This window comes from Myxine glutinosa, chromosome 6, assembly GCF_964187855.1.
Source record: "Myxine glutinosa chromosome 6, kmMyxGlut1.1, whole genome shotgun sequence".
NCBI classification, from domain to species: Eukaryota; Metazoa; Chordata; class Myxini; order Myxiniformes; family Myxinidae; genus Myxine; species Myxine glutinosa.
The window spans coordinates 175,665,337-175,681,900 of record NC_136266.1 but is presented as its reverse complement, the minus strand read 5'-3'; the positions used below and the strand labels follow the sequence as shown (position 1 = coordinate 175,681,900).

General features: G+C 40.4%; 1 protein-coding gene across 6 annotated transcripts in view; it reads left to right on the top strand.

The window, feature by feature from the left end:
- LOC137428972 (ephrin type-B receptor 2) overlaps positions 1-16,564 on the top strand; it is a 252,354-nt gene that overhangs the window by 173,685 nt on the left and 62,105 nt on the right. For 2 of the 6 annotated variants that reach the window (XM_068118902.2, XM_078780887.1), the window contains exons 6-10: positions 10,120-10,244; positions 10,331-10,493; positions 15,012-15,120; positions 15,398-15,465; positions 16,200-16,322. In XM_068118902.2, coding sequence (XP_067975003.1) covers positions 10,120-10,244; positions 10,331-10,493; positions 15,012-15,120; positions 15,398-15,465; positions 16,200-16,322 — 588 coding nt within the window. Of the gene's footprint in view, positions 1-10,119; positions 10,245-10,330; positions 10,494-15,011; positions 15,121-15,397; positions 15,466-16,199; positions 16,332-16,564 lie in introns of all 6 variants that reach the window. The other 4 variants (XM_068118901.2, XM_068118903.2, XM_078780888.1 and 1 more) reach the window with 3 other exon arrangements.

The window sequence follows — 16,564 nt, the reverse complement described above, 5'->3', positions numbered from 1 at the left end:
GTGCTGCTGCTGCTGATTGTTCTTTCACTTCTTTTTGAAGCATTATTTTTTTGTTGCGAAGCCATCATCCAATCACATTCTTATAGCTAGGTTCTTGATGTACATCTTCCTCCAACCACTAAAAGGAATTGGAACTGATCGTATCGTGGGGTTTTTGAATATCACAGTCAATCTTTAAATTGGCAAATGTCTGTGGGAGAGATATTTGCAGAAAACCGTTGTTGCATTGCATTAAATAAAGTTGAGTGTACGTATGATGAAGTGGTTAATTTGGTTGGAAGGGGGAGTAGCGTTGGCATGGAGGGAGAGGGCGCGGGAGCGGATTGTGGTGTCGGTGGAATTGTTTTTGACCCGATACTGTTTCAAATCTACTTTGCGCCATGAACCCCTAACATTTGTGCGAAGCAACTTGCAAGAAGACCCCTTCACTTGCTGCTGAGTTCACGTTTATTTTACGTTCTCCTTCATGCTGATACATGGTTATGGGTTTGAAGAACATATTTTGTCCTTGGCACATTTATTTTATCCCCCAAGATATATTTTGCAGTTTTGCACATCCAAGAAGAATTTTGCAAGTCATGTTCTCCTCTTCTTGTGCTGCTGTCAGATTCAATTTATTCTTTTATTGATGAATGCTGAGAAATTCTGTTTGTTCCAATGTCCGTGGCGTATAGGATTCCGAGCTGAAATGCGCAAGGCCAGATGTTTTCTGGCAGTTGAAGCTTTCTTACTTGTTAATTTGAATCGTTCACATCAGCACATGCTGTTCATCCTCAAGAAAGGTGTTTCTTTTTCATTTCAATGTTCTGGGACTCAATGTACAAAGTAATTAGTTCAAGAATCCGTTGTCGAAAATTATATGGTGCACAAAACGATTTCAAGGACATCATCCCTGTACTTCCAAACCATTCTTAAAAATGAAATGAAGAAATTCCAAATTCCTGTTTAACCTACAGGGGGCACTGCATCAGTGGCACAGCTGCACCCCCAGCAAATGAAGCAATCAGTATCATGTGCAACAGATGAAAGGAATGGGGGGGGGGGGGGAGGGGATTTAGGACATGTAGGACCTGCAGGTGTTTTGAGGCATTTACTGCGCTTTGTGCCTTTTTTTGTCTCAATTTGTCACTGTCCATTCATTTTCAACTCGTTACTTGCAAAATCGAAGATTTTTCAAGTATATTGGTTGGTCTTGTGCGTTATTCTGTCTGTCCGTTTGTCTGTCTGTCCGTTTGTCTGTCTGTCCATTTGTCTGTCTGTTTATTACTTGGCAAAGTCCTCAATTTTCATCTGATTGACTTGAAATTTGAATAGGATTTACATATCGGCTTACTGAATTCAACCACCAACTATTTTTGAGATCAGCGTATGCCTAAAGGTCAACATAGGCCAATGGTCAACCACTTTTTTTTGAATTTCTAAAATCCTCAATTTTCATCCGATTGACTTGAAATTTGAATAGGATTTTCATATCAGCTCACTAAATTCAACCACCAACTATTTTTGAGATCAGCGTAGGCCAAAAGGTCAACATAGGCCAAAGGTCAACCACTTTTGTCCAAATTTCTAAAATCCTCAATTTTCATCCGATTGACTTGAAATTTGAATAGGATTTACATATCAACTAACTGAATTAAACCACCAACTATTTTTGAGGTCAACATAGGCCAAAAGGTCAACATAGGCCAGATTTCTAAAATTGTCAATTTTAAACCGATTAACTTAAACTTTGTAGACGATTTGCATATCAGGTCACTAAATTCAACCACTAATTATTTTTGAGGTCAAAAGGATGCTGTACTGAGTGCCATTCTGCTTTGTTCTGTTTTGCCAAAGTGTCACTCTATGAGTGATTTTTCATGTCTGTCTGTCAATCGTCTACAGGTTACAATGTTAAATCGATCTTCATGAAACTCCACCAGATGGTGGAGTTAGTCATAAGAAAAAAGCCTATTGATTTTGAGGTCAAAGGTCAAATTTCTAAAATTGTCATTTTTCATCCTATTCACTTGAGAATTAAACAGCATTTGCATATTGAGTCAATAAATTGGGAAACCAACTATTTTTGATGTCAAAAGGTCAAAGGTCACCTGAAGGAGGTCAAACTTCTAAAATCATCAATTTTCATGTAAAAAAAAAAATTGTCAATTTTCATACGATTGACTTGAGAATTAAACAGCATTTGCATAATGCCTCACTGAATTAATTAGGAAACCAACTATTTTTAAGGTCAACTTGAGGTCAAACTTCGGAAATCATCAATTTTCATCTGAAAAATAATAAACTTTCATCCGATTGAACCGAGATTTGAAATCATAATTGAAATCATAATGTCATAATTAAATCATAATCAATCATAATTGAGATCATCAGTTGAAATCATAATGAAATGGACAATTTGATGTATCCATGGCAACATATTTTTGGGGGTACGGGAGGGGGCTTTGCAAGTACTGTGCTATGCACGACGTCTTTCTTGTTTTAATGTATCTGCAATTGAATTTGTCCTACCTCTAAAATTTTGGAAATTAGTGGATTCTTACCCAGGAAATTAATGTGTTGTTTTAGGATGTGCACATTATCCATACATTTTGCTTTCAATGAGCAGATTGTTTGCGGAAGTGCTGATGTGTTGTAAATGAAGAGCAATCTGTCATTAGATTTGTTTATGGCTTTAATTCCAGGAAATGTTTTCAATCTGAGTCATAATAACAACGTAATTAATGTACAAATAAATGGTATATGCACAAGCTTTTTCATTTCCTTTTTAGCAATGATCATTAATTTTCTTCATCAATACTGGTCTCCTTTTTTTTTTTTTTTTTTTTTTTTTTTTTAAATACTGGTCTCCCATAATCAATGGTCTATCTCGTTTGTCCATGTCTGTGTGAGATGTGTCAGTGGCAGCTCCATTATGAGTCTTGTACTAAAACAATAAATAAATGTGATTCCAGGCCACAATGACTCCACTTTCCTACAGTTTGGTTTCTTCATTCATCGTGATTAAATTAAAATTAAATTAAAATTAAAATTAAGACTCTCCATTTACCTTCACTCTTTCATTCCTCTTTTCTCCCGCCTCTGGAACAAACTCCCTCACTCTTTTCAATCCCACTCCTCCATCCAGGTCTTTAAAACAGCTGTTCACCACCAACCATCTCTTATCTTCCCCCATCCAAAACCTTGATCTTTTCTACCCCTGTTAATTCACCCCAGATCCACTTTTTTGAAATTCCAACTTCTTTCCTGGAAGTCCGAGCAGTGTCTGTGTGTTTTATACCTCTCCCACCTCCCCTCCCCCCCCCCCCTTCCCATGCCTCCTCCCCCAAAAGCCCTCTCCCTCCCACAGATCTCCCGATGTCCCTGCTCCCCATCTTGGTCTTCCGCTCCCTTTATCATGTGTTTTATGTGTCGGTTTGTCTTTTTTGTGATCAATGTTAGCTCTCAGACGAGCCTCGACCTTGCACAAAAAAAAAAAAAAAAAAATCAGAGCTAGCCTCTCTAACTGTGAGCAATGAGCAATTCCACCCTCCGCACCCCAACAACCTTCACCTATAACAATGACACGTATCGTTGATGCCACTCACACACACTGGCAGTGGATATTTCAATCCTGGTGTTGGCTTAATAGTTAAGGTGGCTGGGTGAAGATCTTAGGGTCTTGAGTTTGAGCCCCTGTCATTCCGTTGAAATAACATCAGGTGAGTTGACTCGGCCTGTCATCCTTCCAAGGTCGGCATAATGAGTACCAGCCTACTGGTAACGGGCACTGCATCAGCGGCACAGCCACGCTTCCAGAAAATGATGCAACCAGCAGCCACAGGCTTCACACGAAACAACAACCAGAAGTGGATATTTCTCTGGGTCGGCATTCTGAAATTAAATAACATTAAAACCTGCTGCCCATGGTTCCTTGTAATGAGAATGGCGGAGCTATGATAAGCTCAAGCTATGTAATACAGTCAATCGGATCCCTCTCCAAGCTTCCTTCTTCACTGCCTTTTCCATGAATTGTTTCCTCATTAAAACGAACATTCTCTCACAACAAGTTCAACTTTTGAGCTTTGCATGTATTCATTAAGCATCGCATGCCTTTTCTTAACTTTTCTAATTAGTATTTCTTTTCCTTTGAGTATATGCCATTTTGATAGATTGTAAAACCTGCATTATGCAGTCAGCCTTCCTGCCAAGGAAAATTGGCCACACATTGCAGACGGCAACTTGGTGAACCATTCTGATTTAAATAAAAAAATTGGAGACTCTAATTAAAGCTCGTTATTAGAGCTAAAATATTAATGATTTTTGCAAATCATTATATAGTCAAGTAGAACGACACTCAGTAGAGTGATTCCTCAGCCAGGCTGAACAGTTTACATTTTGTATCCCACTGACTGATAGGCCAGGTATGGATTTGGACCAGAACAAAAATCCAATTTGCTTCTTCGTGTCAGCTGTCCAACTCATCCAACAAGTTTTGCATAATCCGTATATATATATATATAGTCATGGCCAAAAATATTGACACCCTTGAACTTTAAAAAAATAACTCGCAATTTTCTCCAAAATAAGTGGAAATTGACAAAAGTATTTGATCTCCACAATTCTTTATTTCAATGTTAATATTACAGAACCTTTGTTTTTGATTCAGAACTTAATATATCCTCTCAAATCAGAAAATAAAAATAAATGGCATTGACAAAATTATTGACACCCAAGACTTAATATTTGGTAGCACAGACTTTGGACAAAATAACTGCAGTCAAGCGCTTCCTGTAGCCATGAATGAGCTTCCCACACCTCTCTCCTGGCAGTTTGGCCCACTCTTCTTGTGCAAACTGCTCCAGTTCTCCAAGATTTGAAGGGTGCCTTCTCCCAACTGCTGTTTTCAGATCTCCCCACAGGTGTTCAATGGGATTTATATCTGGACTCATTGCTGGCCACTACAGAACAATCTAGCGTTTTGTCTTGAACCATTCCTGGGTGCTTTACCAAAAAGCCTGTTCAGGTGTGTTTTGGCAAACTCGTCAGGCTTTCTTATGTCTCTCTCTCAGTAGTGGGGTCCTCCTGGGTCTCCTACCATAGAACCCCTTTCATTGAGTTGGCGACGGATGGTTCGAGTTGAAACTGTCGTACCTTGTGCCATGGGCCTTAAACTTCCTGATCACATTGCGTACAGTGGACACAGGAACATCGAGGTCTCTGGAGATGGACATGTAGCCTTGACATTGTCCATGCTTGGCTACAATCTTGTGTCTGACCTCCTCAGACAATTCTCTGGATTGCTTTCTTTTCTCCATGTTCATTGTGGTACACACAGTGACACAAAACAGCAGAATGACTCCTTTCAGACATTCGAACTGGTTTGAATGAGTGATTTATATTGCAGGCACCTGCAACTCACCACAGGTGAGTTCAATTCCAAAGTAAATTCTTCTTCGAAAAGTCAATTCTTCTAAAAGGTGGCAATAATATTGTCCGGGCCATTTTAGGATTTCTGTGTGGAATAAGCTACGATTTAGTAATTTTTTCAGCTTTTTATGCCTCCGCCGACAAAGTCGCCGGAGGCATTAGGTTTTTGGGTTGGCCATCCGTACGTCCTTCCGTCCGTCCGTACGGGCTAAACCTTTTCTCAGCAACCATATGTACGATTAAGACGAAACTTTCAGGGTAGGAGTGACACCCATCCAGAATGTTTTTATGATAATTTTGAAGTCATATGTCACGTGGTATGGCAGCTATCTTTGATTAAAAGCAAATAATTAAAAAATTATTTCTCGGAAAGCACTGATGGAAAAATTTGAAACTTGGTGGACAAGTCAAGCACTCCTAATGGGGACAAAAGCCTGATAATGATGACATCATAGGTGAAGTGGTATACCAGCCAAAAATGTTTTAATCGAATTCCTTATCCTAAAAATCTGAAATTGTATGCACATGATCTATGACCCATTTGTATTGAAATATTAAATTTATGACATCATTGGTCACATGGTTTGGCAGCCATATTGGATTGAGGGAAAATATTAAATAATTATATCTGAAACCGCTCAAATATCATCTAACAGCACTGTTGCATATAGTTTGAAAATGATGATGTCATAGGTTACGTGGTTTGGCAGCCATTTTGGATAGAAAAATGAACCTTATCCGATCAACATGAAACTTCACAAACGTGATCCCCCACCCATACATATGCAGAGTGATGGCATCTACCCATTGTGGGACTATGCGGATCTATCTAACATAATGTATATAAATATATATAATCTAAAATCGAATCGATTGGCCCTTGCCACACGCCCAACCTGTCCACCAAATTTCATCTGAATCTGTCCACAACTTTTTGAGATATCCTGTTCACATGCAGACAGACAGACAGACAGACAGACAAACAGACAGGGGTGAAAACATATCCTCCGTCCACTTTAGGTGGCGGAGGTAATCACCACATGTTTAGTGAGCTACCTTGTGGTGGAGTGGCGAAGAGCCTTGTTGTGCTGTACTCACTGCTGCGAGTTTGATTCCTATAGCTGCTGAATGGAAATTATTAACACCTTGAGAAAATAACTTGAGGTACGCTTTTTGTTATTTTCATTTGTTTTTTTCACCAACCTGCATTTATTCCATCCATGTCCACCAGACTTTCACATTTATTTATTTATTCACCAGTCCACATTTATTCCAAGCACGTCAACTTTCGGACATGGCCATGTGCAAGGGAATTTTAAACCTCGTCTTTTCAGAAATCCCACAACTTGTGTCGTATTAACAAATCTAGGAAGCCACTGCCACTAACTGTACCTGTCGGCCACCCACCTGCGTGTGAACAACAATACAGCAGAGTTTTTAATTAACTACACGATTTGATCTTCCATACCTGTTTGTTTCCATGTGTCATTGCTTCCTGTCTATCCATCACTGCCCACTTCTTCCTTCAACTTGTCTCTTCTTTATCGCATAAATTGATGGTAGTTTGTCTCTCCTTGAGGGTTACAGAAGCTTACAGTTGTGGCTTATTGGTAAGAACGCTGGAAACTGGCATCCCTGAGGTTGTGGGTTCAAACCCAACTGAAAGTAGTAATATGAGGGATTTGGATTTTAAGCTTCAGGGAGGTGAGTTATTTTCAGGTATCTTACTATAATTCACCAAATGTCTGTCCGTCTGTCTGTCTGTCTGTCTGTCCGTCTGTTCCCAGGTACTGCAAAAACTGCTGAACCGATTGCAACGAAATTTTGGGTGGGTAATCCTGGGACTCCCTGGAGTAAAATAGGCAGGATTGTTTTTCCATTTCCCCCCCAATTTTCCAAATTTTCCAATTTTCCAGTTTTTCCAAACACGATGGAATAATATTTACCGATTATGAACAGTGATGTGGCTTTTATTGAAATTCTACAAATACTGTTTAGATTTTGATGATTTGCGTGTGATATGATTTAACGGATGTTTATATAAATCGTTTAAAATAAAATAAAAAACCCTTCAATTTCTGATATTTTGGCTTTTTATTTGGGCCTCCCAATTGAAGCCCCGCCCGTAGGGTGGGTACCGTTGCTAGTAGTTATAATGGTGTTTCCGTGGGAGCAACCACTTCTACAGGAAGTAAAAATATTATAAACCACAAACACGTATGATTTGCTTTTTAAACAGTCGCTAATGCTGTTTATAACTAGTGGGGCGGCTTAGCCCAAATATTCAAAAGAATTGTGCATTTTGTGAAACAAGCACCAAATTTGGCACAAATGTACAATAATATGTTGCGAACATTTTCAGATATTGGGCCACTTGAAATTCCGTAATTTTTTTTTTCAAATTTTTTCAAATTTCGTAATTTCAAATTTTTCGGGTGACACCGTCACAATTTCGGTCTTCGAGGCCGGCCGATAGGCAAAGTGTGACCGGAAGGGACGAGGTTCTCCTGACCACGTGGCCCTCGATCTGGGAAGCGAGAGGCGTTCCTTTCGTGGACGCGCCCCTCACGCCCGACTTTTGGGCGGCCCCGGCAGGCCGTTTGTTTTGACGTTCCGTGACAGGCCCCGCACCCCCACCTCCGGGCCGACCGGAAGCTTGTGCTGAGTACATCATACCTGAACAACTCAGTGAGGCAGAACACAGCAGTGCACACCAGGGTGACCCCTTCAGTGCATAAACCAATTAACCTGTCCACTGCAGGGCATATAGAAATGAAGTTATTTTCTGCATATAATAATAATATAAGTTCAGTTCTATATAACAATTTCTGTTATCACCACTACCACTACAACTACCACTACTACAAGCTTTGTCTGGAATTTTGTGGACTAACAGACAGACAAACAGACATACAGACAAGCTGGGATCAAAACATTACCTCCTTCCACCATTGAGTGTAGAGGTAAACATCATGGAAATTATATCATGCCCTAGATTTAATTCATGCTTACCCGTGTATTTGCTTCACTGGTTCACAAGGTCTTTTGCATACATGTAATTCAGACTCTCGTCTTCATTGCTGACCACACAATGTTCGCAACATATTAATGTACATTTGTGCCAAATTTGGTGCTTGTATCACAAAATGCTCAATTCTTTTGAATATTTGGGCTAAGCCGCCCCACTATATCGGCCGGCCTCGAAGACCGAAATTGTGACGGTGTCACCCGAAAAATTTGAAATTACGAAATTTGAAAAAATTTGAAAAAAAAAATTACGAAATTTCAAGTGGCCCAATATCTGAAAATGTTCGCAACATATTAATGTACATTTGTGCCAAATTTGGTGCTTGTATCACAAAATGCACAACAGGTTTGCTATGCTGCTACACTAACACTAAATTAAGAAATTTGTACTAGTTATGAAAATAGCAATTGCTGCAGTCCATTTCATATCAAGATACACAATGAATCAGGACTTTGTAAAACATTAAGGAAGCACTATTCAATGTGATGTGTTGAAGATCCACTCTTACTAGATGAAAGAAGAGGAGGAACGGGTACCGTCGCTAGTAACTGTAATGTCACTATTGAATTGTTGGTAAAAACCCATCTGCCTCATTAATGGTTTTCATGATGGGGATTGCAATCCGTGTGTCACACCTGGTCTTCTCTGCATGTGATGGTAGTCTTCGCATTGTGGGTCCACTTCATTCCATTCCTTTGTTTCCAGGATCCTTCCCCTGTAACTTATGCTTCGAAAAGAAGGAAGTAAATGAGTAGGGACGATCATGGAACTGGGGGTGTTGTCTCGCAGTATTGCAGCGCAGTGTTGCAATCTAGGTTACAAGGAGAACAAGTTAATATTTTTGTCGTTACCCACAAGATGTAAGCTAGATGTGTTGGCACTTATCCTTGGGAAGTTTGATCAATATGACATGTCTAATGATGGTGTGATTAATCCAAAACGTAAGTGTCTAAGATACTGTGATTCAGGTACATTCGAGGTTGTTGTCATATCTTCTTTGTGACTAATTGTAGATGTTATTATTATTCAGTTGCAATTCAAATTTTACGCCGCGACTTCTGATAGCTTGATTTCATGTCCTCCTACGGGGAGGTGCACGCAGTTGCAAGACAGGCCTTGAGAAGTGATTTTGATTTGAGGAGCAGTCACGTGATTTGGGGGTGATCTTGAGGTCAAATGAGGTTGCAAATAGCATATCCCTTTCTGTGCCCTCAAATACTTTTTGGGCCCATTCTTTGTCAAACATGATTTGTTTGATAGCTTAGATTGCATGGTACCTGTCAGAGGTGGTTTCCAAATGGTGCACTCATCCAATAACAACGGTAACATAACTGGGGGAAAAAAAAACCTTATTGGAGCACGAGTGAAAAATATCACAAGCCACTGTGGTTGAAGCATAAAACTCCATTACCGGCTTGAAGATGGGCAAAGGCTTTGGAAGAGAAAGTCACAGCTAAAGGTCAAACTTTATGATATGAAAGACACACAAGACGGTGGCTTTGGGCCTACTTGTTATGTTGGTGTCAGCGCAATGCGAATTTGGATTTAAGATGGAAATGTGTCAACAAAATCAAGAAGAGTGAAGAAAAGCAAACCACAAAATAATCACCGTGAAATTTTTTTGGGACGTACTAACGGAACCACATCTACTAACGAAACGATACTTTTGTTTTACATTGCAGCTCCTTCGCAAGTTCCCATAATGCATCAGGTTGGCTCCACAATGCACAGCATTACACTCTCTTGGCCACAGCCCGAGCAACCGAATGGGCTTATACTTGACTATGAACTGCGCTTCTATGAGAAGGTGAGCTTGAGATCCTTTTGCAGGGTTTCGTAATGGTTCGCCATTATAAACATTCCCGTAAACATGTTTTCCGGTCATTCTTAAAGGGCCAGAATGAGAAGAACTCCACAGTCATGCAGAGCCAGACAAACACCGCACGCGTCGATGGCCTACGCCTTGGAACCATCTACGTGTTCCAAGTCCGGGCCCGTACCTTCTCCGGATATGGCAAATACAGCGGAAAGATGTATTTCCAAACTCTAGCCTCAGGTAAGGGCAACGAAATTGTTTGCTCAAAACCATTGAACTTATGCATTGTTTGCAAACATATTTCTTTCCACCTGCTTCAGGTTCGGCAGGACCTGTCTGTGGTAATGCGATAAGATTGCTGAGCCTGTTGTAGTTGTCTGTGGAAGCTTTCAGTTCTAAGCCCTGCTTTGATGTGTGTGTTCCGCATAAATTCTGGCTGAGGAAGGGAGTCATTTGCATTGCCATCTGCAGTTACACAATTGACAAATCCCTGCGAAACTGACGACACCATTTGAATAAACAAACGGGTTGAAATTGCAGCCCAGCTGTGTCGACCAGCATCTGGCAGTCTGGGTCTTTTGATATGACTCATTTTAAGTGTCTGTGCAAGAGATTATTCTTAATAAATATTTTTACAAGTTTTGCTTTAAGTCTGTCATTGTCATCTTTGTTATCATTAGCATTAATCTCTAGCACAAAAATTAAAAGTAAGTGGTTAAATAAAGAGCTGTCGACCATACCCAACCGATTGAGTGATAGTGCTTGAAATGTGTGGCGGAGGTCCAGGAGCCACCCAGGCCCTGGCATTGGGCTGGAGCAGTGCCCTCTGGGCAGAGTTCCATGGCAGCGGAACTATTTAATGAGAAAGAAGATCAAATGCATGAATCTCATGCTGAATGCATAAATCTCATCACAAATTCATGAGCATTGACATATATAAATATGATCTGATAATTTAATTTGAAAGCATATTGTACGAGTTTGGCCAAACAAATCAATGTGGTATAACTGTGGTACGATTTGGTTTAGCAGCTGTGATTCAGTGTTGGGCAGTATCAAATATTTACCAATAACTATTACAGACCATACTATAAGATGGCCGTTGTCTGTGTGTGTGTGTGTGTGTGTGTCGCCATTTTTCTCAAGGAAGGCCAAACTGATCTTCGTCAAACTTTCACAGGTTCATCAGTGAGTGTCAGGGGTGTTTCAGGACAACAACAACAACAACAGGCATTTCAAGGCCATTTTCCCTGCTAGGGTGGGGGTTAGCCTTGTGGGCCCCATGACAATCCTCTCCATTTTGCCCTATTTTCTGCATCTCCCCTTGTTAACCCCCTTGCCCGCATTTCTTCTTCCACCACCTTTGGCCAAGTCTTTCTCGGTCTTCCCCGTCCTCTACTTCCTTCTACATTCATTTCCATCACTCTTCTCAACCAGTCACTTTCATCCTTCCTCAACAAATGACCAAACCATCTCAACCTGTTTCTCTTCACAGCATCAATCACAGGCTCTATTCCCATCATCTTTCGCAATTCATCATTTGTCTTCCTCTCTCTCAATGATACTCCGCACATCCACCGAACCATTCGCATTTCCACCCTTTCCAGCCTTCGTTGCTGCTCTCCGTTCATTACCCATGTCTCGCTCCCATAAATCATAACACTTCTCACACATGGAGCATACACCATTCCCTTCAGCTTCAATGACACTCCCCTCCTCGTCAGCACGCCACTCAGTTCCCGAAACTTCTTCCATGCACATCTCACTCGAGCAACCATTGCCGAGTCTGATCCATCTTTTCCATTCAACATGTCTCCTATGTAGCAAAATGTTTTCACACCTTCCATCTTCACGCCATCTCCAAGATCCAACTCAACATTTCCTCCATCTGCAGCTCCCTCTGTGCACACCTTGCACTTGAATGTAGCTGCCACACTGGTTAATGTTTCAGGCAAAAACAAAATTTAATTTGTTTTTGAAAACTAAATGAAAAAGTTGGATTTTTGGGGATTTTTTTTGTCTTCTTTTAATCGCCCTGTCGTGGGTGCAGGGAAGTGTGGTGGGCCCCAATTCCTTAGTGGATGTAGGGAAGTGTTTTAGGCCCACAAAAAATAGACCAGGCAATGCCGGGTTCCCCTGCTAGTTACAGATAAAAATTCTCCTCCAATAACAATTAAGGGAAAAATGTTCAGATCAATCGAGACACAACTGTGATTATTCACCATAAGAACAGCTGTGAGTGTGAGGGCATTGGGTAGGCGTGAGGGTTGCTGCTGCCCCATTTTAGGTTTTTTAGACCATTTAGGTTTAGGCTCCATTTTCTTTTGCCAATTTCCGAGCTGTCTCTTGGATCCGGCTGGGATTTTCATAAGGAGATTTTACACCAATAATGGGAATAAAACCTATACAGGGTTGACATGTTTTTTGACCTTGACCTATTTTTGTCATGACCCAATTAAAGACATTTTAACATTTCACCATACCACGACTAAGTTTTGTCCCATCGGAACAGAAATGCAATCACTAGATAGACTAGAGGAACATGCATGTACGCTACACCATTCTGCTCCGAGTTAAAGGTCAAGGTCAAATGGCGGTCTGATAAAAACCCATTTTTGTCATTGCTCAATTTTTCCAATGCGGAATCTCACAGACCGATTGGCCTTCCAAGATGTTCTTGCATCATAATAGTGGACCTATATTAAAGTTGTGATCCTGATATTTGATTAGTATCCTTGACCTACTTTTTTCGGATTGTGGCCTAATTAACAAGAAACACATTTTTGACCATAACTTGAATAATTTTCTTTCGATTTTTATGATGTTTAGTTTTTTGGATATATTATAGATGGAGACACATTTTCTTAATTTACACTCTATCCTTAAATCTTGAAGGTCAAGGTCATATGGTGGTCCAAATAAAATATATGACAACTTACCCATGTGGGCCAAGGGTAAGTCGCCCCCGGCCTGTGGAGGCCCACCTTTGTCGATGGCTTTATGATTCCAGATATTTAGTTTTACTTTGTGGAACTGTGTCAATGGCGATTGAGAGTGATAAGTGAACTGATGGTGACTTAAAGGTACTAATCATTTATTGGCACCTTGAATGTCTCTCTTTGATGCCTCTCCAAGTCATTGAAATTTACCTCGGTATTGCTAGGTAATCTCTGGTCACTTTCCAATTCCCGATATGTCCTTCAATAACGGGAAATGCAACAGAGGGGGGCACAGATGTGAACACATCCCTGGTGTTGCCAACTCTTGGTATGCCCTCGTATGTACTTCGTAGATCTGTTAACTTGTCAATGCATTCTTTTTCACCGAAAGTGGTCGAAGCCATTGTTGTGCGCATTATTTAATTTTCAGGTCACATCGTCTCGCAGTGGTTTAAAAAAAATTGTAGGCAGAATATCATCTGATGTTGCTATAAAAAACGCTTTCATACAGAACATGCACGCTCAGCCTGCGTTAAATTTAGGTGACGTGCTGAAAGCTTGCAGGTGCTCATTTTCATAACTTTTCATGCTTGGTGATGAAATGTTTGTTGTTGCCTTTTTCCCAGCTGTTTTGAAGGCAGCTTTCAAACCGCTTTTAAAAAATGATGCTTTATTTATGTTCTGCCGCTGCTATTAACATCACTCCCTGGTCACGGAAAAATAAATACAATCGGGTTGTGGCAGAAAAACAAAAGTTTCTTTTTTTTTTAACCTCTATTGCTCTATTGAGGTGCCATCATTTCGAAAAGCTGGCGTAAAGGTTTGTCAGAGTTCATTGTTTGATCGGTTTGAAGTGAGAAAATGCAAGAGTAAACAGATGTGAAAAACTCGCTTTTGAAATAAAGTTCAAGGACTTGTCACGCTTGACAATTCATTCCAAAAAAGTCGAATTTTGTTTGAGGATGAGTATTTATGCACATATTTTTGGTAAATTTTATTTTAACTATGAAATCTGCCAATTTGAGCATTACAGTTCGGGTTATTATTTTTCTTTTTGTATTTATTTAATTTGATGGAATCTTCACGATGCTTCCAGAAGACCTCAAGATTGCTATTCACTTAGGTATTTCATTCCCACACAAACTTGAACCACCCTGGTTATTGCTAGTGGGTGTGCATGACACCCCGATGGTGCACATACGTAAGTGTGGTCACCGTTAGGTTACAGGGGGAAATGACTCGAGGAGTTAGCAGGTTTTTAGATGGAAGGTGTAGATTTTGGCCAAAAAAAAGAAGTCATTTTAGATCATTAAGGATTGGGTGGTGGGTTCGTGGTGGGTTGGGTGTGATGGGGGTCATGAACTTCAGTCTGAAATGCTACAAATTGAACAAATCCCATAATAATCGATGCATTTTATCAACTAAAAGCAGATATGAGTATGTTAACTGTCATGATGTTTCAAATGATTTTTTTTTTTAAATTTGAAAAGAGATTTTTCTCTGACTCGAAGCATCAGCCATACCTCAGTTCCCGCAACAGCTGATATGCTCTTATCGGCTTTCAGCTGACAAAAGCCATTGTTTAAGTTTTCCACTGACACAGACTAACAATAACCTTTCCATAGACTCATATTCCATCACATATTTCAGTAGTCGGTGAGGCATGAAGAAAATATGAATGAAGCAATTAATTTATGGTTAATCCCGAGAACCTCTGATGCCTTGCCTGATGCACCTGTTTCTGAAGTTTATTGTTTTTGTTATAAAAATTACCCCCAGGAGTTGTCTTGCCCTAATGTTTGAACTTCGTGTATCGCAGGCGGTTACCAAGACAAGCTTAAGGAGCAGTTACCACTAATTGCCGGCACCGCTGCTGCAGCAGTCGTCTTCATTGTGGTCGTGGCTGTGATTTGTGTCGTGTACTGCAGGTAAGTCGATTAGCATATCCAGCAAAAGTGCGGCCTTGCAAGAGTATTTGAAAACATCTCTTCATTTGAATTGATTGCCGACATTAAAATCTAGACTTGCATTTATCCTGGAAAATTGTACGCTTGCTAAAGAATCTAGACTTTCTTTCAAAGTTCAACTAAAGTTTTTAACTGCTGTCATCCGTCATATCTTCGTCAAATGCCTAATGTAGATATTACGGTTGCACATTAAAATTCACAGACAAAGAATTTTATGAATCTGTGCTTTGTCTTACAGAAAAAGAAGCTATGGCCGACCAGACCCTGAATACACAGACAAGCTACAACAGTATAACACCGGACATTGTGAGTCAATGATTGTTTTCCTGGTTATTGTTGTTTCATATGCAGCTTGTGGCCATTGATGCAGTGCCCCAATTACCAGTGAACTGGTACTCAATTTGCTTGACCTCAGAAGGATGACTGGCTGAGTCAACCCCGCTGGTGTTAATTCAACAATCGACCGGGATATGAACTCAGGATCCTAGGAATCCCAAGCCGCACTCTATCCGCTAAGCCAATACCAGGCTTGTGTTTTCCTGGTGAACTTGCTTTTGAACAAGTGTCTTTTTTTTGTGAACCTTCCGACACATCGGCTGCTGGGTAGTGATGGTCACCATGGAACTTACTTCATTTCTTTGTGCCTTTCTGCACAGAATAAATTCAATGGTGTCATTTAGCCATTTAACAGCAGGTTGTCCAAGCCTTGTTTCATTATACTGACGATAAGGTGACAAAACGCCGGGTGTGTAATGGCTGCTCCAAGCATCCTTTGAAATTTATTATTGGGGGAAATGTAGTTGTTATATGAGCAACACCACAAGGTGCCAGAGATTTGGTCTAATCAGCTTCTTTTTTATTCTTCCTTCCACGATATCATTTTCCAGTCTTCCATCTGAGCTTAGTGCGGTGCTGCATCTTTCTAAATGCAGGACTCCTTATCTGGACAAGGCAGGATGTGCCTGCATGATCTCCTTATGTAACATGGCCGAACCAGCCAACCATTCTAACATGCCTTCTGTTTACTTGTTCCCCCGAAGCGACTCCGGGAATGAAAATGTACATCGATCCCTTCACCTACGAAGACCCTAACGAAGCCATCCGAGAGTTTGCACGTGAAATCGACGTCTCATGCGTTACTATAGAGCAAGTTATCGGATCGGGTAAGATTGGTACGAGTTGCTTTGACACAATTCCGCTTATTCCCTACAGTCACAGCTCGACTCCTGTGGGACCCGTTCACTCGGTCGACAAAAAAAACAGGACTTCAAATTGACCATTGAACCAATGCCAACCAATGTACGAGCAATTAAAATCAAATCATTGATTTTAATAGGCTCAGAAAATATAAAGGCAATAATTGCACCTAATTAGAGTGTGAATCAAAGCAAAGAATTTTATTATG